We start from the raw sequence: 27,863 nt of genomic DNA, 5'->3' as shown, positions 1-27,863 counted from the left end.
TATATATATTTTATAAAATACCTAGACAATATATTGATCATTTTTAAGTTTCTTTCTCAATTCATCTTAAAATGTTTTCCAGGTGAGATATCGAAGGCGTAACTTTCTTACGAACTCAGTTACCTACAAGAAAATATCATTTTTTTTCTCTACCCCACGATCGTTTATATCAATCGAGAGTTTTTCGGATATTACGATCATAAATTATATGAGCAGGGTAAAGTAATTACGTTCTCTTCTTAAAATTGCGATGCCACGTGCCTGAACAACTTACATATTTCTTAAATGTCACTCTATACTCTCTCTCATAAGTCGATTACTTTTTTATGTAAGCAAAGTATCATTGTCAAAGATTCATAGATCTCGTTCGCATAAGTTTCACAAATTGCAAAATAACGTTGGTGCTTCGAAAGAAAAATATCTTACAAATCTATTACGTTCTTAAGTCGTAACGTTTCTTATTCCTTCTCATTTCCGACAAGAAAAACGAGCGGTGAAAAATGGTGGACAGCACGTTCTACAGTATAGTCTTTGAGACGTTTCTATACTTTTATACTTGTATAGTCTTTGAGAACGTTTAGTAGCGCATTTAAAGTAAAGTACTCCCTCGGTCTGCTGCCACTTGATTTACCACGCCAGATTTCGACGCATTTGCCGTTATATATCTCTTTTTTTTTTTTTTCTTGAAGTGGCTACCGGGCCAAATCGAAAACAAGTCTCTCTCAAATTTCTATCTCTATCTATCTTTCTCTCTCTTCCACAAACGAGAAGAAGAAGAAGGATAGAAAGAACAAAGAGAGCCGCCGCCTTCCGTCTCCGTGTTAGAATAAGATGCATTTAGAGAGGCGACTCTTCTCTGAAGAAAGAAAGAAAGAAAGAAAGAAAGATATGAGAGTGGTCCATGGAAGACGTTAACCAGATCACCGGATGCCCATGACACTTTTCTCACCCACTCGAAGTCGTTATCCACGCCATTGGACAACACGCACGAGTCAGACCGTAAAAGATCCCGCCACAAGATCCGCCTTCGTATTTTGCTTCTCTTATCCAATAGTCCACATTAATTTCGCATTCTCCAAAAGTAGTAATAAGAGGAGCACCGGCTCTTCTCGGTTAAAGAAAAAGGTTTAAAAAAGAGAAAGAGAAAGGAGGCATTTTTGTTCTCCGTAAATACCACTTCGATCCTTTTTTATCGTGAAAGGAAATTGCGACGTAAAATAACCGAGACCACGAATACGGTGACACGAATATGAGATAAAAGTCTTTCAAAATGTAGATTACAATTTCGTGGAACATACCACGAACACGATCATTTTATTCCTAAATTTCATATACTTATTAATATTTTCAAACAAATTAAAAGTATACCTATATCAACAATTTTGTAGAAACATGGCAAAATAATATATGCTCGTGCAACAATAATTAAAACTCAATAATACATACCTACTCGTACAATTATTTGTATTTATTTGCAATTATATTGTGCGAATAAAATTAAAAGAATATAAGATATTTTTTTTCTTCGTCTTCTTTAACAGATTGTTCGAGGATCCTCGTATAGGTTCTCGAAACTACCCTCTTGATCGCGCTACGCAACACCCCTTATTCTCGTTCTCATCAATGTTTCATATCAACACGCAATGACCTAACACAGTCCCACGGCGGCGATACACTAAGTGGTTTTGCTCATAAAGCTGTAACGGCTTGTAGGATAATGCCGTCGGTAAGTGGAGTCTGAGACTTTAAGAAGGAGAGGGGTGGAGGGTAGGTTTAAACATCGTTGCAGACAACGAAAAGAGCACACATGTGACTCCGAAAAAGAGACGAGTCCTCGAAACATTTACCAACGATTTGTATCTACCGTTGTATTACTTATCGTCGAGCTTGTCTATTCATTTTTTCTTCTAAACTTTAAATAAAAAAGAAACATTAAATTACGACTGCTTTTTATTTCGAAATATAAGTCTGCTTATAATCTTATCAAAGTGATTTTCCATAGTTAACTATTACTGAGTTTAATTTCTTATAGTAAGTAAAAAATCTGATTTATAATATGGTTAATTATGTTAACGTAGGACACTTCATTAGAATGAATCTTTTCAAAGAACGATAAAAAGAGCGTCGCATACTTCAAAGAACTTCTTGATTAATAAAGAAATATCGATAGTTTTGATTGTATCAGTCACGTTAGGTACTTATCATCGTCTCATCGTCTTCCGCTTTGAAGTCGTCACACAACATATAAAATTTTATCCGATCGAAAGGACGACAATATAAATTCAATGATCGCCGGTAAAGCTTACGTTGTTAATTTTAAATTCATTCGCATTTGCTACTGACATTTTCTCGTTAATCACAAGCTAAGTCAAAGTAAGAATCTCGTGACTATATCTCGATGCGATATATAATACATTTCTTGTGTTGTGCAATTGTTTTGTTATGCGGGACGCGATAAAGGAAAGGCGCGTAATTTCTGGCGTATTCGTTCCTCGCGATAAGAATTTCAATCTCCTGCGAGGCAATCCTCTTCTTTCTTTTCTCACGTTTATATTTCTATGGGTTTCATTTAAGAAGATGAGTTATTCCTAGAAAAAGGGTTCTTTCTCGACAAAATATAAGATTTCCTACAGAAATAAGAGGATATACATAGTCCGGCCTGATAACGTGTACTGGATGATTTTTTTTTAATGAAAAATAAAATAAAATAAAATTTGTCCCATCCCAGGCCTTCATTTTCAAGAAAGTTAAATTTAAAAATCTGTTCGATTCAAATTTAATTTTTGGCTCTATACGATTAACTGTACGACGATATATTATGTGTACGTATCATATATTTGGTACATTTCAAACATAAGAAGAAAAAAAATGAAAGATGAACTATCGTGAAAATTTCGATAAGTGCACTAAGAACTTACAAGATAACAGTGTAACTTACGGACGTGATTTCGATAAAATTAATGTCGTGAATGTTGGTATCTTTTTGGTGAAAGACCAGTAGAGGCTATATTGCGAATTTTTACGAGAAGATAAAGAAACGCAAGGTGTAGGAGAAAACACGTTAAACATTTCTATTGATGTGTATTTTTTTTTTTTCTTTCCCCCTGACGCATCGCGGTCTTGATATTCAGAAGAAAAAATAATGATTTATAATAATGCAGGATAAAAAACGTATCGGCCATTTATAAAACACGAGGTATTTATATTAATGTCGCTAAAATTCACAAGACCTACGTAGTTCGGCAAAGTATTCGTGTTATTTTTACAAACCTCCCTTCCATGATATTCTACCACGTCGTACCAGTATGATTTTATCGTAGCTCGCGTGCAAAAAGAAATGAAAAAGTTTGTCTAAAGTATAGCTAGCATCGACGTGATTTAATTTGTTTAGTTATTTCTTTATGTTTTATTCGTTATTTTGTTTACTTCAGTTGTCTCTCTAAAGGAAAAAAAAAAGTATAGGCACGAGTTCTCCTAATAATAACTTATATAGATTTTGTTTATTTACACAACAAACAAAAATATTAATATCAGTTTGCTTAACGTTCAAATCAGTATAAAATATCACAGAGCATAGTACGAGAACGTCGATATATTATCGATTATAACGATCTTGTCGAGCGTCCTCGTGCTCGCACGTCGTCAACGCGCGAGTATACGTAAATCGCGCGTGCATATCGCAACTTTGCGTGTCTGAGCTCGTTAGAAGAAAAGAGAAAAAAAATGAGCTGAACAATAAGGGAAGAGTAAACAAAGATACACGGATAAGTAATATAAGTCTTCAGTTTTATTAAAAGAAAGAAAGAAAGAAAGAACGAGAACATTCCATTTAACAAGTATTTCAAAATATTATTCACAAATAATGTCGGACAAAATTATGGTATTACTATTATTTTGTTTTTCATATAAAAAGAAACATAAGTAAGGGGGTGGGGGCTGGGAGGTGGGTAGAACAAATGTATGGTCTAAAATCGTATTTGAGAACTTTGTTCATTAATGTTATGTATATATGCATACATTAGTTCGATCTTTATTAGAAAAAAGTAAAGAAAAACGTTAGGAAAGTGAAAGACTATTAAAATAAAATAACTATTAACGATCGTTTCGTTGAAGTAAGGAACTGAAAGTTAGCTTTGAGAACTCGCTCGAAGTAGGTACGGAAGATAAGGAAGATGGCTTTGGAAGAGAGGCTGCAAGAAGGCTGCAACGAGCCTTGAGTTCGCCCGTGCGTGCATTCCTGTCCGGTTTTTTCCCCCCCCCCCCCTCACTTTACTCACCTCTTTCTCTCTCTCTCTCTATCTCTATACTCTACCGTCGCCACCACCGTCATCCACCCCCTTCCCCCCACGCCTTTTGTCTTATTATTTTGTCGGCGCTCGGGCAACAGGTATATCTCTCTCTCCTTCCATACGGCACTCCTCTCGCTTGCTTGCGATCCCCGCATATAAACATCGCGGCTTTATCTGAACGTTTTATAGCGGAGGTCCTGGCAACCGACGAGGACCAACCAAGATCACCCTAAAGAAGGAACAAGAAAGAAGGAGATGGAATGAACCGACACGAACTCGTCTCTCTCTCTCTCTCTTTCTCTCTTTCTCTTTCTTACATTCTACACTCTTCTTCGTCTTCAATCTCTTCGTTTTCATCTTATTCTCTTTCCTCCAACTTCTTCGTCTATTCTGCCTCCCTTCTTCATCTACTTCCTGATCTTCTTCTTCTTCTTCTCTTTCTTTTTCTTCTTTTTCTTCTTCTCATTTCTCTCCTCCTTTTTCTTTATTTTTCTATTTTATTTTGTCGTTTCAAAGCGACACGATTCGAGTTTTAGGACCACTCGATGCGTCGATACGGAGGATCCTTGTTGCCGGTCATTCGGAGGATCGTCGTTGTCGTCGTCGTCGTCGTGGTAAAAAAAAAAAAAGAAAATGACTCTTCGTCGTTTGCATACTTCTCTTTCTCTTACATGTTTTCTCTTTCTCTCTCTCTCTCTTTCTGTTTCTTTCTTAAACCCTTTACCCTCGCTCACACCTACTCGTGATTCTCTGGAAATTCGGTTCTTCTTCGTTCGATGATCGGATTTCCTACCGCGAGATAGCGAACGAACATTTGCACCGGCGAAATTCGTATTTACTGAGATACGTTCACCTTCATTTCATAGCTGTTCGAAACATTTTAAGGAATCGTCTTATCTCTTTCACGATTAACCGATGATACCGAAGCAAAGAGGGTATTCCCCTTAATAGGTAATTTTCTTAGCTTCTTATTCGTAAAACATTCTATCGCAGCATGTCTCAATTCTGGCTTAAAATACTACCTTCAGATAATATTAGAAAATATAAATAAATAAAATGCACGAAAAGATCGAAAGTGTATTAAGATAAGACAAAAATTGATTGTTCTGAGAGATATATATTTTATCGATAGATCCTTAAATTCAAACTGAAATAATAATTTCATAAAATAGATTGGCTTGATCAAATATTTAAATAGTATTTACTTTTTAATTATATTATATGTTAAACGATATCAGATCGTTTAATCATTTAATGCGTATACATTTATAAATTGTGTTAACTATACAAGGTTATATAGTAATTTTTTTATTCTAATTAGATTTTTATGCGTATAATAAGTAATTTGGAAATTATTCTTTATAGCTTCCATTTTTCTATATTACTAAAAATATCGGCTGACAATTTTCGATACAAATTGCGTAATATCGATAACACGTGGACGCTTTCTCCAATGAGATAGCGTCGGTATTGTCATTTATTTTATTTAGATTTAATTTTTTACTAGGTCTCCTAGGTGGATTCTTTTGAGCCTTCTAGGGATATATTGGTTGTAGTTATCGTTGTGGCTAGCGGTTTTATGTCCGTATCAATTCTTCTTTTGTATTTGTAGGTTGTATGAGTGGTTTATAATCTACATGGTTTACCTTATCAGTGTTAATAGTGATTAACAGCTCGTATTTCTTTATGTCTTCATAACAAAGAATAGTTCGGTATCTCTTTATCTATATCCAAATTTCTATTTCGACTGATGTGTCAAATAACGTATCCATTATTTTCTTCTCTACCTTTTTAACGAGTTTATTCGGCCTTGGAACGAAATATATTTAGCAACAAAAACAAGCATTAAACCATTTCTAAGAACTGTTATCGTTCGCACACATATTTTATGATTAAAAAAGATATAAGCTTATTTTCTAAATAAAGGGTCTAGTCACGCTATTTGTTTTTCCTTTTTTTTAACGTTACGAACGTTACTTATCTACATTAACTTTTCTTAAATGAACTATTCTATAAATAGAAACATCGTTTATTTCTAAAGATAATTAGAAGGAAATATCACGATGGGTTACTCAGTTACAAGGTTACTCCGTAACCATGCGTTACTTTTCATACTTGATCGCAAGTAAAAGATTATTTGAAATTTCTGTGATGCACGAAGTTAAACAAGATTATCAGTAATATTACTTGAAACGCTGCCAGTTTCACGCTCGTTTCTGTCAGTCAAAACTGTACCATTACATTTGCTACGCGTTTTAGAATCGATCGTGTCGACAATACTTGCAAATATTTCATTGAAACTTGTTTCTAACTTTCATAATGTTATTTCTCATTAAGTGTTTTATTAACATATCGATTCGTATAAATTTTTTAACGATGGATTTATGGATTTGATCTCACTTAATTTAAAACTAATGGACAAAAATTGTAACGTAATACATTAAATTTATTTTGCAGACGTAAATTTATTATAACGTATGTTAATATAATCGTAATTTTTTTACAAGTAAAATTAAAATTCTAGGAAGAAGGGGAAAAAATAAATAATTATAATATGCTGCACAAGTATGTATTATAATGCACGATATAAGTCAAGTTCTATTGAAACTCGTAGACTGTATATATATTTATTTACATAAAATATCTTACAGTTTGGCTTACCTGTTCACGATAAATAACTTTACCGTCTTGACGTTGAACGATAATCAGGATGTTTATTAAAAACACGTTTTTTATGTAAACGTATGTTTCATGAACTAGGCGTAATTTTTTTTAACGTATGACGTGTTACGGTAAATTTCTAATCAACTTATCTGCAAGTAGGACAAACTAGTAGTTACACGCGTTTGCAATTTTAATCACAATGTAAAAAAATAGCCAAGTTATCGAACGAACAAAGAACAAAGGGAAAAAAAATTCCAAAATTTTGAAACAAAATTCTCTTTACTTATTCGAACACACGTAGACATTTAAAACAATTAAATAAAGGACAAAAAAGGGTGAGAGGATAAAATTTACTATACCTAACACTCGCACCCCACGGACCAGTTCGCTCATCGAACGAAATATTCAATCGAAAGATTTACGGACTTTGATTTTCGAAGAATGATCATTAGGATAAAAAGAAAGAAAGAAAACTGATTAAAATAATAAGGATGGTTTGGTGATGTTTGATCGAAGAAAACGCGTCAAAGATTTTCGTATAAATAGGTACTGTATTTTACATTTCGTTACACAGTTCAATAAATATCTTTCAAATATTATTTACATAACGGCGGGAAACAAAACAGTCGATAAGAAACGATTGACTCTTCGTCATGTAATATTTAGACAACATGAAAATTCGTACTTATTTTTGTTTCTTTTTTCAATAGTTACACATATTTTCACTATTTTATTGAATTCATTTTGAATTCATTTAATGAAGAAATCGCCATTCGACCAACGGTGAAGGATCAATCGGCGATTATTTTGAAAAAGAAAAACTAAAAACGCGATTCATCCGAGCGACGGCAGCTTCTCCACGCGAGTATAGACAATAAGAAATAATTACGTCGAAAGGAAATAAACGAATTAGTTTCCTGAAAAATAAAACGTCAACATAGATGTTAATTATGGCACTAACTCGTACGCGTGGCCGTTCATCGCACGATCACAAAAATCACTTATTATGTTTTTTATGCCGTTGATGTCTCCGAAAGGTGAACGCTTGCGAATGATAAACTAGGGTTCAATGTTGATTCTAGAAATCGATCAATCGTTCGAAACGTTTTAATATTTACGATAAAAATGTTTCTTCTTTTTTTTTGTTAACTAGAGTTTCTCCAAAGCCCGGCTATTCGTTAATAATTCTCTTGTAAGTCTCCAGACTTGTTTAGCTGCGTTCTCCAAGCCACTCGGTGATTTTCCTTTGAATAAATCGAGGTTAGGTAGGAAATAATGAGGACATCTTCGACATTGGAGACAAGAAATAAGTTGTAAGAAAATGCCATTGATTCGATCGCCTAGACAGGCCTCATCCCATTCTGCCTCATGAGGATGTTTTTCGCATTCGTAAAGTAACAAAGTTTTCATGTGATAACAGGTGACAGGATTTCCTGGTAAATCAAGGTGTCGATCCCTAAGCGTCTTGAGAATACTCAGACAACGTTTTCTACTAGCACCTTGGAGAAGTCGATTTTCGGCATCGATGAAGGACAACGCCCAAGCGTCGCCCTCCATGGCTGACTGTTTTCCCTGAAGTCCGATACATTCCTTCGAGAGCATATCAAAACCCTCTGCCTTTACTTCCGCAACAATATTCGGATGTGGCCAAGGTATATTGATGATTGGCCAATGTGAAGCCGATCTTGGCCATAATCCGGCGCACTTAAACGCAGGCGTAATTTGTACGATGTATCTCTCTCGTATCCGTAATTTCACTTCCGTCGTGTCTGCTATCATTTTGACCGAATCTCTATACGCGCACTTGTCGCATGCCTGGGCGACCAATGTTTGAAACCTCGATCGAATTTTTCTGGCAGACAGATATCCGCTCGCTGTTATAAATTCTACCCAAAGAGACATAGATCTTTTCCTACCGTCGCTAAGTTTCAATACAGCGCACCCAGGTAACGTGCCGTCATCGACGAAATTTAAAACACCCATTTGATTAAGATAAATAACGATCTCGAACTCTGTAGGTGAGATCACATCTAAACCATCGAATCGACCGTTGTAATCCGTCAAAGAAGAGATGAAACGAGGTTCTTGTACCTCGACTTCCTTCAATACATCTTGCACAACCCTGCAAACTTCTTGAATCGTTTTTGCCACTTGACTCTTTCTACCCATCACGCGTTCCCCGAAGTACTTGTTGATCTGGTACACCATTTTCGACTGAGCGGCCAGCATCTCAGCCGGCACCAACATTTTCGCACCGGGACCGGCCTGATTCGGCCCGGGCTTTGGGTCTTCAGAAATCCTTTAAGAAGCCCGGAGGGCTTCCCCGTTTTTTTCGACGATTTCGATCACCGCATTCTTAACCTTTATATATCGTCTCTTTTCTAATCTCGATTAATCTTCTATCAAAGATAATTCGATCGTAGGAAACACATGATCTCGTTCAATTTGTGTCTTGACAAAAAATGCTCCCCGTCTTTTACTTTTATTTTTGATCTCACCGAAAAATGTTTCTACGTACTTTTTAACGTTTCTCAAAATCTTTCTTATCGGAGACACGAACGATCCATGAAAAGGAGACGAACGAGCATCTCCGTTCAGGAGCAGATTGTCGACTGCGCTGCGTTACACCTTCGTAGATCCAATCGTCCTTCCTTGCTAGTCGGAGGCGTGTCAACTTTCTCGTTTGATCATGTTTCACAATTTGGTCACGCCCCCGGTTAGTGTTAACCCGACCAATCCTCGCTTAGCTCGACCATCATAGGGCGGAGAGTTCCGACGTCGACGCGAAACAATCGATCCGACTTTCCGACCACGCCACTCACCAACATTATCATACTCGCCTACCTCTAGTATATGCGTGTGTCCTTCGTACGTGTATGAATGGTTGTCGAGTTACCCTCTACTATCCAAAAACTCACCTTTCTTCCTTCGATTCTGATCCTTCTTATGGTTTTTCATCCCTAACTTAACCATAGAAATCGTAATTTCAATATCATCGCACTTATTTTCCCTCGATAATTAACTTCGATTTTTATTATTATTTTTTTTTTACCCTTTCTTTTTTTTATTCTTTTTTTGTTTTTTTTTTTTTGTAATTCTGCGAATGCTGAAATCATCGCGTAATGATTTCTGTCAAAAGTTTGATTCATTTAATCGTGAACAGGAAAGTTATTTTGTAATCTTGCCATGGGTGCGGCTTGACAAAAAGCGCTCTTCTAGATTGAAATTAACTGAAATATCTTTGATGGATAATTAAGAGGATTAATGATTCTCGTATTTTGTGGAATGAATCTCTCATTAAGTAATCTTTTTTCGGATTGATTTTTAATTCCTTGACTTAAAAGAAACTAATGCATTTATTTATAATTTAAAATGAGATAGGAATAATATTAATATCATATTGGTGATCGATTTTTTACAAAAGTTTTTAATTACCTTTTACAATATATTAAAGATAATAAAATAAATCTCAATTAAAAAATAATAAAGTCACGTGACACAGATAATTACAGTTAAATGTAAAAGTATTAACGAAATTCGAGATTTTCAAAAAAAGAAAAAGAAATAATACTAATTATTTAAGAAATTTAATTGAGACTTTCCCTTTTTGGAAGCAAATTCGGTAGATGCAACTACGGTAGCGATCGAGTTGCAGAATTCGATGAATTTGACACGCGCGACGAAGCACGAGAATTATCCGACGGGAGTTTAAACAGCGTCGTTCGAGCATCAATAATGGTAGGAAGAGAAATGTTAGGATAGAATTAAGATAGGAAGCCGACGTAATAAAATGCAGAAGGGTATAATAAAAATGATAATCGCTGCTATGTTGAACACCCAGTCGTTCTTTCGCAAGTACTTGATAACTATGTATTACGAAAACAATAATCATTACCCAGATTATGCTTGACCCTGATAAATAAAAATAAGTCGTTAATGTGTCACCGATTCTATCACAGTAGTATGTGAATGTTAAAAAAACGGGTACATTTTTTTTTTTATACATCGAGATAAATGCATTTATTATTTACATCGTTTTATAATTTTAATAGCGATTCGATTATGTAATAATAAATATAATTTAAATAATATCAAAAATTATTTACACGTAACAATGCTCAATGAAATCGCAGTTCTTTCTTTTGTCATATGCTCGATGATAAAAATGGTTTTATAAATGTTTTTTAATATTATTTATAAAATCTCTATAAAGAGACAGAATTACAGTACGCTTTGCATTGGTGTATAATAGACGTAGATAGGCAACGAGTTTAGTAAGAGAAAGTACAATTTCTGGCCTTAAAACCAAATATTTAGCGAAGTAAACGAAAAGCATTACGTTAAAACAAAAACTTTGACGTTTCGAGTCAAACATGTTTCCTACCTAAAGTAAGTAAAGATAATTACACTGAATGAATATAACGTTATTGCACGAAGTGATCTAGCGAACTAAAGTAAGGCTTTTATTTCAAGAATAGTTTATTTAGTGCATTTTCATCTTTCCTTTTTATCTTTGAAATATCGCGAAAGATATGTTGCATTTATGGAAGGATCGCTAAAGTTTCTCGAGAGCACGGCTGTTGGTCAACAATTCTCTGGTCAGTCTCCAAACTTGTTTGGCGGCGTTCTCCAAGCCACTGGGTGATTTTCCTTTGAACAAGTCAAGATTTGGTAAAAAATAATGTGGACATCTTCGACATTGAAGGCAGGAAATAAGTTGCAAGAAAATGCCGTTCATTCGATCTGCCAAACAAGCCTCGTCCCATTCTGCTTCAAGAGGATGTTTTTCGCACTCGTAAAGGAGCAAGGTCTTCATATGATAACTCGTAACGGGATTGCCAGGAAGATCAAGGTGTCGGTCTCTGAGAGTTTTTAAGATGCTCAAACATTTGCGTCGGCAACCACCCTGCAAGAGTCTAGTTTCGGCTTCGGTAAAACTCAAGACCCAGGCGTCTCCTTCCATTGCCGATTGTTTCCCTTGTAACGCAACGCTTTCCTTGGAAAGAAGATCGAAACCTTCAGTTTTGACTTCAGCGACGAGATTAGGATGAGGCCAGGGTATCTGTGGGATCGGCCAATGAGCTGCCGATCTCGGCCAAACGCCGGAACACTTGAATGCCGGGGTAATTTGAACAATATATCTCTCTCGAATACGCAGCTTCACCTCAGTCGTATCCGCTATCATCTTAACGGAGTCTCGATAAGTGCACTTGTCACATGCTTGGGCGACCAGGGTCTGAAATCTTGATCGAATCTTTCTCGCGGACAAGTAACCGCTCGCGGTGATGAATTCTACCCAAAGTGACATGGACCTCTTGCGGCCGTCGCTAAGTTTTAAAACGGCACAACCCGGCAGGGTGCCATCGTCGACAAAGTTGAAAACGCCCATTTGGTTAAGGTAAAGTACCACCTCGAATTCACCCGGCGAAATCACTTCTAAACCCTCGTAACGACCGTTGCACTCGGTCAATGAGGATATGAAGCGTGGTTCTTGGACCTCGACCTCTTTTAACACATCCTGCACTACCTTACAAACTTCTCTTATCGTTTTTTGTACCTGTCCCATACGTGCTTGGACGCGTTCCCCGTAATATTTGTTGATTTGATAAAGCATCTTCGATTGAGCCGCCATCATTTCTTGCGGCACCAACATCTTTTTTTTATCACTTACGAGAAAGTAAGAAAGAAGTAAAAATAACAATATAACAATAAAGATGAGTAAAAAGAATAAGAATAAGAATAAGAAGAAAAAGAATTCGATGATTGAAGAAATAAAAAAAAAGTATAAAAGACAGTAAGTATCTTCTCTCTTCAGCAGCTCACCAGCGAACAACAACAACAACAACAACAACAACCCTTCTTCTGTCTTCTCGTTCTGCTCATCCCGATGAAGATCGAGATTGTTCTCGTATTCATCCTATAATCGAAGACAATAGTCCTCCTTGTTGAATAAAAACACACAGCCCGATTAGATGGGTTTTCTCGATGGGAATCTTATAGAGCCTTTTGGTTGTTTAGTTAGGCTACGAGGGGTTAAGAGAAAAAGCAACGGCAGGTGCTCGTTCTCTTGTCCGCGCGTACGACGTTCCTCGACGTCGGCGACTCGAGTCGTGGGCCGCGCGCGCGATCGCGCCGAACACCGCACGTTCTCACTCGCTTCCTCGTTCGCGGATAAACAAGAGTGAGAGAGTGAGAGGGAAAGAGGAAAAGGGGTCCGTTTCCGACGCGCCACAGCACGCCGGCTTCGAACTCGATCCGCCTTTGTAACTTCGTTCAGTCCCGCCTTTCGAGTCGACGCACAACTCTCCGTGAGTTTTGAGCGTGCGCCTCTGTTCTCTCTCGCCACGCCTACCCTCCTCTCTCTATACCTCCTCTACACTTCCTCTACACCTCGTCTCTTCTCATGCCACCCCTTTACCGCACGTTCTCTCTCTCTTTCTCATTCTACTCACCCTCTTCCTCCTATTTCTTCACCGCCATGTCCACTCTAACGCCGCGTTCACCTCTTATTTATTTATTTAATTTATTTATTTAATTTATTTATTTATTCATTCATCGTGGTTGTCGTAGTTGACAGTAATAAATTCACTGCTTCATATCAACAATTAGGTTTTTTTTTACTAATTGATATTTCTAAGTCGGTGTCTACTATTTATACTATCTTTTGGATAACTACCATTGTTCTTTTTCTTTTTGAATTTTCTTACAGTATCTTTCTTTTTTTTTTTTCTATATTACCCTTTTTAATTCTCTTATCGATGCGACAATGTATCCATTTTTTTTTACTTATTCTTTTGTTGAATTCATTGAGTTTTGCAAATGAGTGTCTTAATTATCAAGAATATTTGAACATAATATTGCGCTGACGTGTTTTGCATTCGCCCGTTTATCTAATTAAATCAAACGGTTCGTCGCTCGTTCTTTACCTTACCAAATAAATTCGACCTCTTATTTTAGGTTCTTATCGTCATAGAGACTAACATAATAAAACAGTTGCCTACGCCTCCAAACGTTGATCGTGTATTCTAGGTATCTTTTCTTCATCGAAAACTTTCGTCGCTTCTCAAAATACCCATATTAGATTTTTCTTTCAGGTAAAAAGCAGATGCGCCCGTACGGAAAACAGCTTGCACGCGGAGATTGTTCCTTATAGATCACGTTCAAAGAAAGTATCTTTCCTGTCGGTACAACAAAGAATATTTAGATATTTGTTTGATAATATATCTCTTTTGTTAGTGCAGTTTTTATATATATATATAGGGGAGTATATTATACATTTTTTTTATAAATTCGATTGTTTCTTTTTCCAGTTAGAGTAGTCTTCTCTATAAAATTCTGTTCTGAGTTTGCAATGTTTTCTCTTTCTTTATCTATCTCTCTCTTTTACTTATAAGAGATTGCACTCGTTAGGTCGCGTTCGGACGGCGAGTAATCGAATAAAACTCGAAAATCCAATCTACTCGGAGTCAGAGTGGTAGATTGGTAACAGTCCCGGCAGTCCCTGCTTCGTTTTCTCTCACTAATGCGACTTGATTCATGAGCCATGCTACTACGTTCGTATTCCACATTTTCTCTTTCTCTCTGTTTCTCTCTCTCTCTTTCTCTCTCTCTTTTTCTATATGTCTCTCTTGTTGCTAGATAGTCGAGGGGTCAAACGCTCTGCTACATCAGCGCTCGCATTAAGGCAGGACCCGAGGGTTGCCTTGAGCACCCCTAAATGTGCCTTTCATCATCCCATTCTGACTTAATTCGTTTATCATCTGAATTATTTGTACACCCCCACGAGAGACGCTGTTCAATTTCTTAACCATAGATACCGTATGGCAAAACAATTCTTCACGTGTATTATACCATCCCATAATGTTTTTCAATTGCATATCGGAATAGAAATCGTAATTGGAAATTTCGATACATTACGTAGAATATTTTTATTCATATTTCAATGAGTATTTTTACTAGATTAATAATCGAATGAATGATTTGAAAGATTTCATCATTTCAGAAATTGTATACTCATCGACGGATCTTTCTTTTTTACTATTATATTATTTTCGGTATTATTGTACCAGAAATTTACCGATGATCTTGATCTTCATTATTGGAATGTTCTAAAGTAGATAGGTATAGTGAAAAAGAGCAGCCATGACGAAAGGTTATTTACTGAAAATGCTTCCTTTTTCCTGAAAAAGAATGCAGGTATATGTCGAACTTTTGGTTTCCAGTTACACCGGTGATCTCTATATTTCTTTTTCTTCTTTACGATTTCTTTTATAAAAGTTTCTATATAGGAAAGAAACAATATGGAACATTTTCGATAGAAAGAGGGAGAGAGGGAAAGGTACAGGGATGAAGATAAAAAGGCGGGAGGGTACCAGTTCGTCTTGTATATGAACTCAAACGAACGTACTCGCGTAATCCCAAATAATCCCCTACTCGTTGAGCTCTGTCAGCCGGCAAAGCCATTGGACGTTTCTGATTTGAAGTTCGGAGCACCTATTTCACGGTACGCCCGTTAAATGATACGAAAAAAGAAATCCTTACAAATTGCGATCTCTTGATCCATTTGAATTGCCCTTTTTATCGTGATTCTTATTTTTTTCTTTCTAAATTCTTCGATCGATTGTTGCACGTAAGAATTCAATTTATCTATCATTGTAAGAACCATTTGTTTATGACTGATTTATCGACAAAATTATTAGTACCGTATTTATTACCATATTCTATACATTTTTTTTTATACTTTCCAACTTCAATGATATCGTATATTAATTACTTTTTAATTACCAGAACAATATTTCCTATGTCGGATTAGAATTAACATAAGGTTTTCACGCATCTGTTGCCGGAAGTAGATCGTATTATTTACTATTTTACCTCGTTTATGCGATAATTTATTCGGTAAAGCTGGCACGAGTTTAACGAAACATAAAACATGATGTTTAGTTTTTGTATAATTTTAACGCGATTATAGTTACTTTGTTAAATTGAAAATTGTTTTGTCGATTTGTTTTTTTATCAATAAAATATTAACAAATGTATAATTATAATCGTGTTTGTATCCTAGATTTAGTAACGTGCGGTCCTTTTCATTTTCTAAATGGCGTAATGTGTTATGTCGAGTAAGATAGGAAAAGGTAGGTAATAAAGGTATGAGAATACGCACGTGGCACACATAACTCATTGTCGCTTGGGATCGACGCAATGGTTCCCGAATGTTTTGTGCATTAGTTGCCTCATATTTTCAAGGTAAACGAATGTGTACATTTTTTTTGACATGATGCGCTTATTACCTTCCACATTTTCAATTTCAACTTGATCTCCGAAAAATATCTTTGAATTTATTTATTTATTTGTAATGTAATTATTTAAAACAAATACAATATTAAACACTTTGGTAAATTAGAAATTCGTAAAAAAAATTTGTTTTTTTTAAAACAATAAAATTAAAAGATATTTACAATATAAAAAATTCAATAGACGACCAATGAATAAAGATCTATTTTTGCACTATAAACAACCTTAGAATCTTGCCATACATTGTTCCATTCAGGATTATCATCGGCCCAATATCCGACCACACCGAAGTATCGTGATTTGGAGTAGTTAGCACTCGAAGAAATCGAGAGGGTGCTTGAAAGATGAAAAGAGAGCAGTTCGAGTAGGGTGAGAGGGGGTGGGAATGGTCCCTCCAAAGGGATATGGTCCCTCCATTATTGTCCAGCACTTAATCTGTTTGTTGTACACACCGATGAAGGACTCCTAAGTGGTTCCCCATTCTATAGGGTGTTCTATGGTGGTGCATAGAGGCGAGAGCAAAACGAGACCTAAAAAGACAGAGAGCGTTAAGAGAGAGAAGCAGCGAGGGGCCAGGCCTCTTCTTGCGAACGTGACACATGTTGTTACATCACGTCACCCATTGTCATCGTGCGCGAGCACCGGCATACCGCTGAGCCAAGCATGGTTTCGTTCGATGATAGACGAGCTGTTGCATGGGGAGCACTAATCGTGTACCACTTGACACCTCTAAAGGACCTTCCTTTTTTTAAACGTTTTGAGCGCTATTTTGACGGTTATGTTTTTGGGTACGCAAACGATAGACACTTATTTATTTTCTTCATTTACAGTATATTTATATCTTTCTTTGTCATTTATACATAATCAGGTAGGGAATCAGTATATTATTCGTATTAGTCTATAATTATACACAGGATGAAAAGCTTTAGAATTTCTAATTGGAATTGCTTATTTTTGATTTTGTTCAGAATTTATTCATGTGTAATGTTTCTTTTCTCTCGAGGTTGCGAGACGTCAGTTTTGCCTTAATTCATCATGACGTATATTTTTACGCGAGTAAACTGTATTCATCATCGTCGTATAGCGATGTCACTCAGCTCTCCTTTCTCATGAACAAAGTTACAAAGATGAAAAAACATCTTCCTAATTGCGTTGACTTTTCTTCGCTCTCGTTGTAATAAGAAATGAGTGAGACTTTTTTTTTTAGAATTTTTACCAATGTTCAAAGAGATTTTTGACTTTTCATAATGTTTTACGCTTATGTATTATCATGCCATTGATTTTAATTAACTCGACGTGCTTGACATTCGCAACGAATATGAAAAAAATCTCTTTGTTTATGTAACTATATGGTTTTTTTTATTTATGTTTGTTCCTTTAATAACACTTACGTGATTTATCTATATATCCCACAGTTCAGGTATCTAAATAATACATGCCATGGCACGATTCGGTCCTTATCAATTTTTCCCAGTGTTTGCGATGAATTGCGTACGCGCACGCGCATCCTCAGGGGTTGGATTTGTACCTACCCTCACCCTCGATCACTCCCCTCTTCTCCCAATCCCAATCTTGCGCATTACGAATAGATACCGCTGAACTCCAATAGTCCTTTGTGTATATTACAAATCGAGGATCTATGAGTAAAGAACGGTGATTAAATATCATCGTTTAATTATTTGACAGATTCCGCGATGAATATTGAAACACCAGTGATTATAAAATCTGTTTTATTATTTAATTTTCTTTTTACATGTAAAATTTAATACAACACTAATCTTGATTTATATGGAAACCGCATAATTATTTATACTGCAATAAATACTCGCTTTTGCCATTCGAATTTTGAGTGGCGAGTATATTTACTCTTCTCACGTAGATGTAACGTTTATGGTCCCATGAGGGATTCGAAACGGCTTACATTCTCGTAATTGGGTTTTGACGTGCGTGTAGTACGCGTGGCACCCTAATGTCATCGCTAGTCTTTACGTTAGTATCCGACGGACTGAAGATCGCGCACGCACGTCAAGATGTCCTTTTTTTCTCGATGCGCTGATTCGTCTCGACGTCTATTACTTCATCCTGTGTTCGTGGCTTTCCACGGCTTTCTAAGCTCGTGAACGACGTAACTACATTTCGCGAAATTAAATTAATATTTAGAACAAATAATTTTATATTTTTTTTTACAATCCATTTATATATAGAATGATTGAAAATATCCTTAAAATTAGCGATGAGAAAAATTAATTATGAAGGAAATTTGTCGAAAATGTAAAATATTATTAACGTAAAATCTCTTCAAGGGTAAACGTATAATTAACACTTTATCACTTTAATGATGATCAGATATATTCCTCGCTCAAAATGAAGAAAATCTAGAATTAATAATTAGAAGTTTGATCAATGAATATGAGAAATAGTGGATGCCCGGTAAATATATCCAAGATCAAATATACATCTATCGGAAGAGAATATAGTGATCTGACATTGTACGATGCAAGAGTCATAAGCTCATGTAACAAATATATTTATCTAGGCACCTAAATTAATATCAGTGAAAGAACTGAAAAAAGAAAGCGAAGAACGAATTTTCAAAGGAAAAAAAATGATTGAAGCTCTCAATTCATTATTATGGTAAAAAAATATTTATTTTATAAAAAGATTTCTTCGATGTAATTTTTAAAAGTTTTGTCTTTTATGGCTGTGATACTTGGCAACTGAATCCAACATCTGAAAAATAAACTTCTTTTTATTTTATTTATTTAGAAACACATATTTACTTGATAATATATGCATAAGATATTTCATTTAAAAACGCGTCAGACCTTCATTAATTGTAAAAGAATACTATAAAATAAAAATATTTATAAACGTTGTTTCTATCATTCGGATTTTGAATTGTTACAAAACCAAGCGAGCGTTAATTTTTATCATATGCGATCTATAAAGTGTTAAACGTGAATATAAAAAAGTTAATATTAAGGTGGTAAGACAAGACATTTTATTTTACTGAATCAATGATAGGATATATCCTTAATTAGAAAATAACGAAGCGAGCTGATTATCTCGAATATAATTCGATTTGCGAGGCGCGAGGATATCTCGAGCATCTTCGATGCGTCCTCGTTAAAAGGGAAAAATGGAAGGAAGGGCCTGTTAGATTACGGAACGGTAAATTGGGGATCCTCGAGGACAGGCAGGCTCTCTCAGTCTTGCACGCGTATACACAGACCCTTCTTCTTCTTCTTTTTCTCCCTTCCTTTCTATCTTTCTCTCTCCTTTTTCTTTCACTTTCTTTTTCTCTCTTTCTTTCTTTCCCTTTTGCCAACGGGTTGTTGTTCGCGACTCGTTCGAAGAGCGCAAGTCCGCGAGGTCCTGGGATCGATTCCCGACTCAGCAGGAGGCTCCTCCTACCACGACGGCCATCTTGCGAACGGCACTGGTCTCATTATATCACATCACACTTCACTGCATCCAGGTTACATACTTATGCGGTCGCATATTCATTGGAATACCTTTTCTTCCAAGGTTTACCTTTTTAATCTTATTCCCTTATAATGTTATTCACGAAAATAGTTTGAACTTTGTAATCCTTTACCGAAAAATCCTTGAAGTAAACGAATTATTTTTTCTTGATAATTTGTCGTTAAAGTATTCATCATTTTCGAAAGTCCTCTTTTGGAGATCTATGTGTATACTATTTATTTAAAAATAATTTAATTTCTTTTTATATATATATAAGAACAGCTTAATTTTATATAGAATTTATCTGAAAAATAATGTAATTTCTTTGAATGTGTTATTCGAACCATAATTTGAATTTTATCATTTTATAATGAATGATTCTTAATATCGGAAATAAACTAACATTTATTTTCTATAAATTCTCTACTAATATTATAATTTAATCTTGGAGTACAAATTATAATTAGTTTTATAATTCCTGTTTCTTATTATTTATTTTATTGTACTCGTATATATAATATAACTAACTAGCTACTTGAGAAAAGTTTTATTTCCAATTAAAAATCCGACATACAGATACAGGATAATGGTTGATAAGACTTGATTTAAATTTTACGTAACATTAATGATATACTATCGTGGCACTTTAACTTATCATAATTAATAGAATTCGCATTAGATTAACGAACGATTTATTTCTCTCGCAATGTTTTTTTAATGTGTTCATAGTACACCTGCGTTGAAGCTAATTAACGAACGGCTTCCTGTTCGTTTGTATATACTTTCTGTGCTACTTGTTGCAATTATAAAAAATTTTCTCACTGAGATGACAACTGCTTTACGATCGAAGTTTTATCTTACCAAAGCGTTTGTATCAAGCTATGTATGAAGCGATAAACATAATTGATTATCCGCTGTATCTTTCGTATTATCGATAGACAACAGTAAATCTGAAAGGACAAAGTCGAAAAAAGCCACTATCATTTAAATCCATATTACACATTTAAAATGACGTCGAAGGAAATTGGATTTTATTTCTATCGGTTACATTATTCAAACGAGATAGTATCTCAACAAAATAAATATCTATTTCGTCCAATATACTTTATCTTTATTTTAATTATGTTTTAGGTATTGAAATACTGCGACCATCTACACGGAAAATGGTACTTCTCCGAGGTTCGAGCTATCTTCTCTCGTCGTTATCTTCTCCAGAACGTAGCGATCGAGATCTTCCTTGCGAGCAGAAGTAAGTATTCGAAAGAGAAACTAATTCTGTTTTTTTCTTCCTTCCTTTCCTCCCCGTTCCTCTTTTGTTATACTTTCAACGCTTATAGGATCCACAGAGATCTCCGAAATGGAATCGGGAGAGGCACACGCATTCCTTTTCTTGTTCTTACTGAATCCGTTCTACGTTATTTCACACGTGACGCGATCTAATCCCACGACGAGTGTCGTCGACGGAATTCTGGGCTCGCCGTTAGGTGTGCGACCCCTTCGCAGTTTTTACACAATAAATATCCTTACCGGCCTCGTGGTATGTCTTTTTCTAAGATCGATTTATTACAAGCCCGGAGATTTTTCAACGATTTAACGCAAGCACCTGCCTTTCGCTCCAAATGAAATGATCCTTTTCTTTTCTTTTCTATTCTTTTTTTTATTTTATTTTATTTTATTTTATTGTAAATACGTTCCTCAATCGATCGAACGAATCTATTTTATAATGAAAAACACTATAAAGATAGGACAGATTGATTTAGAAAGATTTTTTAAACGTAATCTCCAAGTATTATTATCATAGTAGGGTACTTTAATAACAATAAGAATAAGAGAAAGGAGACTGAGATGGACTTTTAATGTAGGTGAATCGTGTTGTACCTGCCGATCCTGCTGAGACTTCCCCGCTGATTATTTCTACGAAGCGTAGATAAATTCTCGAGCGTCGTCCGATTTTAATCTGATCTTAGGAGTTCCGATGCGTCGTGAAACTTTAAACGGTGGAATGTCATCCGTAGCGAGGTGGAAACCTCGGTGGTTCGTTAAAAAATCACTGGAAAGGCGCGTTCGTTAAGACAAGAAAAAGGGGAAGGGTAGGAGGGTGGGGAGGATGGAAGGTTGGAAAAAGAAGAGAGTAAGATGCTGGAAGCCACGGTTGGATCTCTCTTACGATAAATCGTCGAATAATAAAAAACATCGCCGGTGGTTAAGTTACTTTATACGTCGGGTATTACCCTTACGGTAAGGGCATGGATTTGAACGTTTAACGGCACGGCACGCTTGGTATCGCGTTTTCTAAAAAGAAAGAAATAAAATGTAATATTACGTACGATTACAGCTTTGCGACACGCCATCTCGTCGTGATCGTCTTCTCGAAGAGACCAACATCTCGTCGAATTTTTTGTTTCTTACTTTTTCTTCCCTTTTCGTTCTTAGATCGTTGTATACACGATCCTTACCAACGACGTTATTAATTAACACGCGAAAGAGACGAGGTAGGCTCGCATTTAACTAACGATTATTTGCGTATTCGTTTGGCCGATTAAGTTTCTCGGCGGAAGGTGCGTTGATCGGCTAAATATTGCGAGCTTTTAATACAATCACAATCGTACCGACAAAGCTAATGCGAAAGAATCCAGATCGTTATTAATTAATCGATTACCTTGGTTGTTAATTTTCATTTTTAATGGATAGATACTTGTACAAATAAAAACGATCATTGGAATTTCGTAATTTTATCATATCCGATTAAAATAAAATACAAAATTATAATTGATATTTTTATTCTTCTAAGTAGTTATATAATGAAGTTTAATGAAATAAGAATTGTTTCGCTTACGTCCGTTGCTTTTCGCGAACTTATTCCTTCCATCCTGAACTACTACTACTCTCTTAATTAAAGTCATCTTTTATCCCTTATTTTAGCACAACCACTGACTCATAAATTAGTAGTAGATATTTATGGCAACTGTCTAATAAAACGTTACCCTTTGAACTCTCGAGGGAGTTGGCCGGCATAAACGAAACGGTTCAAACGAAACCCTCTTCCACCCTCTTGCGTGCTCTTACGAACTAAAATGCTGTTCTATGTGATTAACATGTTTCTCGTACCATTAATATCTTTATCGTATTAAGAACAAGGATAGAAAGAGAAAGAGAGAGAGGAAGATTTGTTTTAAATCGTTATTTTACAAGAGCGAAATGTTTGGACTATTAAAGATGGATGGATATTATATTATCAAGAAATATTTCTATCCAAACTTCATCTTAGAAACAAAACAATCGATCTACAATATTAAATCTCGAATGAAAAGTCAATAAAAATGTATCGATTATTAAAGAAAAATGAAAAAAAATATAAGATATTTCCCCTTATCGATTCCTATTGCTTCGAAGAAATAATCAACGAGATCTCGTCCGCCCATCCATCCCATTCGCTTGTTGAAACTATGCCGCCGACTATAATCCTCGGTTTAACGCCTTTTTGTCAACAGCATCGATCCTGTTCGCGTTCCCGGATCAGACGACGGTGAAAAAGGTGATCAAGGCGCTACCGCGAGTCGGCGTTGGCATCAAATACGGGATTCCGCAGACTAGGTGAGTACCGAAAGCCACACGAACAAATAGACCGAGAGAGGAAGAGAAAGATCGTGCCTGTGTGTGTGTGTGTGTGTGTGTGTGTGTCTCGTTTCAGAAACGAAAAGACTCCTTTTGTAACTCAGTCTCCAAGTTTCTCCGCCGATCTCCAACCGATCTTTCGTTGGATATCGTCGGCCACGTAGTTCGTGTGGAATGAACACGCTCGATGCATTCCGTGTTTCCTTTGTCTCTCTTCTCTCCCTCTCTTTGTCTCTCTTTTTCTCAGACGGACACTCTAACTCAGGGACGGATTAAATCTTTGAACATATATCGTTCTTTCTCCGCCGACCGTGCTTCCTCGATTTATTTATTACATTATTCCCTGTTTCACATAAAAACTAACAAAAAAAAAAAAGAAAAAAAAAAGAATACAAGCGCGAGTAAATTGATTTCATATGATCGAGGTAGAGGACTTCAAAATCTATTCGTGTTTCGTAATAGATTTCGAAAATTTTATAGTTACTAATTCTCGTGTAAAGAATTTTTTATGGATCGCTACCGGTTATCTTTTCTCTCGTTGATTTTTATTATCGATTAAACATTACTTTAATGATATAAAAATGGATATTTTGATTTGCTTAAACATTTGACAATATTATTGTCATTTTTTTTCATGAAATTTTGTAAAATACGAAATATTAGAAAATCGATACATTCGATAAGCCGTCCCTGTAAAAAAGACCTACCAACAACCTCTTTCCCTTTCTCTCTCTCTCTCTCTCTCTCTCTCTCTCTCTCTGTGTAACCGTTGTCGCGAGTATTCCGAAGAGGACTCGAGAGCTACGATACGCCTATATTCCAACCCCTTCTCTTCTTTCGATCTCTCAAACAAGGAGGAAGAAATAAGGATAGAGAAAAAGAAAGATAGACAGAGAGAGTGAGAGAGAGAGTTAGAGGGTGGGGGAAGCAAATAGCGGCGAGAACAGAGGTTTCGCGTATCCGCGTTTCGGGCCATCCATTAAAGCCCTCTTACGTACGGGAGAAACGAAGTAGAAGAAGAAGAAGAAGAAGAAGAAGAAGAGGAGGAGGAGAAGAAGAAGAAAAAAGGCTTTGAATCGGCGAGAAGGATACGCCGAACCATAAATATACGGCAAAGTCCTTACATCCGACGTCTGATCCAAACTCTTTCTTTCTTTCTCTTTCTCTTTTCTTCTTAACTCTTCAGTCCTCATTGGAAAAGGAGAAACAATGGGAGGTGGTTTATAAAATCTATGATTCTCACTCGACTTGTATCTTATGTGCTGCTCCTTCTTTACACGAAACTGGATGAGAACGAGCGAAAGAAATCGAGAGAGAAAATAAATAAATAAATAAAACCAAAAAAATAAAAATGAAAATATAAAAAATAAAAAAAAAAGAAAACATTCGAAAAAAAGATAAGAGAAACCTCGAGGATCTTTTCTCCTTCCGTATCGCGAGAGTGGATCGTCGAAGGAATGCCGAACCCAGGCCGTATAATGAAAACGTTATATCGCGCATTCGCGAGGAGCTTTTTTGCGGCTTATCGATCGGATCTGGATCGTGCTTAGCATCGAACTACTTCGCGAAGAAAGATAGATATAGAAGGAATGAGAAGGAATTTTGTCCTTTCCCTCGTTCTTGAAGTAAATCCTATCCTTTTATGGGAATCTTAGCGAGAAAGGATGGTAAAAGTAAAAATAAATATAAATAAATAAACCACAATATAAAGCAACCAATGAAATAAGTTTTTTTAATGATTTGTTTTATATTTATTATATAAAACGACCAACCAATACGATTCCAATGAAATTTTAATAAGAATTCATGTATGATGCAAGGACGCACTGTATGCCACTTTTGTATTTATATTGAATTTATCGATTACGAGAACAGATTATTAATGAAAATCTTTATAAAAATAAGATAAATGGATCTTATTCTTGATGTATTATATCAACGTTACACGATAACTAATATCTTTCCTATAAACAATAATTACACTTCAAGTTTTTAGAAACAAGTTCGTGAGAAACAATTTCTACTTTTAAAATTCGTTTGCCGGGCATCGTAATACTTATTACAACACATTGCGTACAGCTTATTTATTCTACTTGCTACCAATTATATTTTACTTTTGAATAATCGTAAAATTTATTTTTATTTTGTTCTTTTTAGGAGAGCATCGATGATGTCGCCGAGACAGTTGATGAGAAGTTCTAACATGACACAGAAATGGCAGCGTCGGGAAATTTCCAACTTTGAATACTTGATGTTCCTAAATACGATTGCTGGTAAGTAACATCGATAACGATTAGAAAGTTAATTATAAAAATATTCTTTGAAGATAACAATAATTTTTGTTTTCTTACCAATCCTATACACGACAAAAGTAACTTGTTAAGTTATTGGCTTCTAAAATTTTTTATTAAATACATGCTTAAATACATTTTTTTATGTTTAATGACAATTAAATTATAAAAAAAAGATGCTGCATTAAAAACATAGAACATTATCGTCATACAATTAAATTGTCACGTATCAAGTTTTTGTATACATCCACAGATTTGTTATAGATCGTTTAAACGTGAATTGTCACGAATCGAATAACAAATATTGATGTTGATGTTTTATATAAAAAATGAGAAATAGAGAAAGAGAGAGAGGGAGATAGACATAAAAAAGCATAGAAAAGAGAATACAAAAAGAGAGGGAGAAGCAGAGTCGAGCTTTTTATGGCTGCGCACGGGCGGATGGAGTCTGTCGTGGCGCATTAGGGATGTTCTCAATCAGCCCTCTGTTCCTTTAGCTACCCCATGCGAGTAATCCCTATGTCGTGGGCCCTGGTAATCCTCTCCCTAGGGACTCACCGACTCTCTTCCTCAGTTTCGGCTTCTCCGCGGCGACCCTCCAAGCGAGTTCTCGAAGCTGCTTCTTTGTTTCTTTTTGGTTTTAATATCGGCTTCCCTCGATGCGGTAGTCGAAATCACGAAATTCGAGACGTTGCCCTGGAGGTGGTTTGACCTTCGATGCTACCCCTTTTCTCATGCCTTCCTTCATGATTTTCTAAGGAGGGATTAATATTTTTCAACGTTTGCGAGATCGAATTATAAATCATTAGTATCATTTCCTTGTCAGTTGATTTCATCAAATATTTTCAATTATTATTTCGTTTATTTTCATTCCAATGATATTTTTAATATAGCAATGTTCACGAAGCTATAAAATGATTTAAATATTAAACTCGATGGAACGGTTAACAAAAAAATGCATTTTCAAAAATAAAAAGATGTTACACGATCGAAAAGTATATCTATTTTCTTATCGATAATGAATTAATGAGGGAGCACGAAATAATAAGAATCATGGCATAAAGTTTCAGTTCGCCCACGCTGTACCACGCTTTCTTTAATGACGGCAATGATCACGGATGGGTAATTATTCGTATTTCGGCGTGCGAAAGCCGATGCCCAGAGGGTGGTCCCTTTCGCTATTTACGAGCATTATATATTAATTGCACGAATAAATAGCACACTTTACAAGATGGAATACGAAAAGGAAAATAAAGAGAAAGAGAAATGACGATAGTCTTTTAATAAAACCGCCATTCGCATCGTCGATTCTTTCATATCCTTATGAACGAGCACGGGGATCTCGTGTTATACGACTTTCTTCCTATCGGTTTGTTTGTTTCGAATTAATTAAGGTAGGATCAGACGTAAATTTGACGATGACGCGAACGTTCTTTCGGTGTGGCAATGAAAGTCGAGATGAGCCAGGCAGTTTGAGCTTGGAAACAAGGTGGCCCAGAGTTTTGATATGCAAGTAAGCGGGAATAGGTGCCACTTCCGACTGAACATTCATGCAATTTATTTTTCTAACTCCTTTTCAAAATTTTTTATTTATATTTTATACCCAATTTAGAAATTTTCATCTAACTTTAAAATATTACGGTTCGAGTACGCGCTTTAGATTAATTTTGATATTTAAAAATAGTTTATTTTTTAATATACAGAAAAATCAGATAAGTCTGTTCGTCGTAGATTTTTTTTTATCGTTGTTTTTTTTTCTTTTGACTTTTTATTTTCTTTCTTTTTTTGTTTGTTTGAAAAACGTATACACGTTTGCCTAAATCTTAACACCGGCTGGTTAAGAACGAGCTTGTCTCTTTCGTCGCGTATCGTACTTATTATAACGTCGCCTTCTCGCGCGTTGAAACACGAGGGAAAGATAAAGAGATAAAAAAAAAAAAAACAGAAAAAAAGAAACGGAATAAAAAGATGAAAGGTATTCATATATTATGCAGGGTGTTTCAAAAATATTTATTATAATTATTAAAACTTTTACTCTCTACAAAGTTCACGAAAACTCTAGAACCTTTTCAAAGATTACAAATTTATCTTTATCAACAATGAACATTTTTAATTGAGAAACACGACATGTTAAAAGCGTGAATACCTTATCGTCAATTACAACAAAACAAATGAAATGAAATGTATTGCATCGTATTGTTTATAATGTAACGAATATTACAAATATATTTGTTAATTGATCGAA

General features: G+C 35.6%; 3 protein-coding genes across 19 annotated transcripts in view; 1 reads left to right on the top strand and 2 right to left on the bottom strand.

Annotated features, from left to right (window-relative positions):
• The window catches only part of LOC106784764 (neurobeachin), a 193,670-nt gene that overhangs the window by 152,802 nt on the left and 13,005 nt on the right, over positions 1-27,863 (top strand). For all 17 annotated transcript variants that reach the window (XM_014744632.1, XM_014744714.1, XM_014744705.1 and 14 more), the window contains 3 exons: positions 20,844-20,961; positions 23,204-23,306; positions 25,485-25,600. In XM_014744632.1, the coding sequence (XP_014600118.1) occupies positions 20,844-20,961; positions 23,204-23,306; positions 25,485-25,600 (337 nt within the window). The remainder of the gene's footprint in view (positions 1-20,843; positions 20,962-23,203; positions 23,307-25,484; positions 25,601-27,863) is intronic.
• Positions 8,089-9,618, bottom strand: LOC106784834 (protein mab-21). The gene has a single exon (XM_014744774.1). The coding sequence runs from the start codon at positions 9,198-9,200 to the stop codon at positions 8,103-8,105; it is 1,098 nt and encodes a 365-aa protein (XP_014600260.1). The 5' UTR covers positions 9,201-9,618; the 3' UTR covers positions 8,089-8,102.
• Positions 10,979-13,238, bottom strand: LOC106784838 (protein mab-21-like). Its single transcript, XM_014744787.1, has one exon. It carries the CDS (start codon positions 12,604-12,606, stop codon positions 11,509-11,511), a length of 1,098 nt encoding a protein of 365 aa, XP_014600273.1. The 5' UTR covers positions 12,607-13,238; the 3' UTR covers positions 10,979-11,508.

This window comes from Polistes canadensis, unplaced genomic scaffold (genome assembly GCF_001313835.1).
Source record: "Polistes canadensis isolate GaletaPanama2010 unplaced genomic scaffold, ASM131383v1 scaffold_2, whole genome shotgun sequence".
In the NCBI taxonomy this organism is placed as follows: Eukaryota; Metazoa; Arthropoda; class Insecta; order Hymenoptera; family Vespidae; genus Polistes; species Polistes canadensis.
This window is presented reverse-complemented; position numbering and strand designations above follow the sequence as displayed.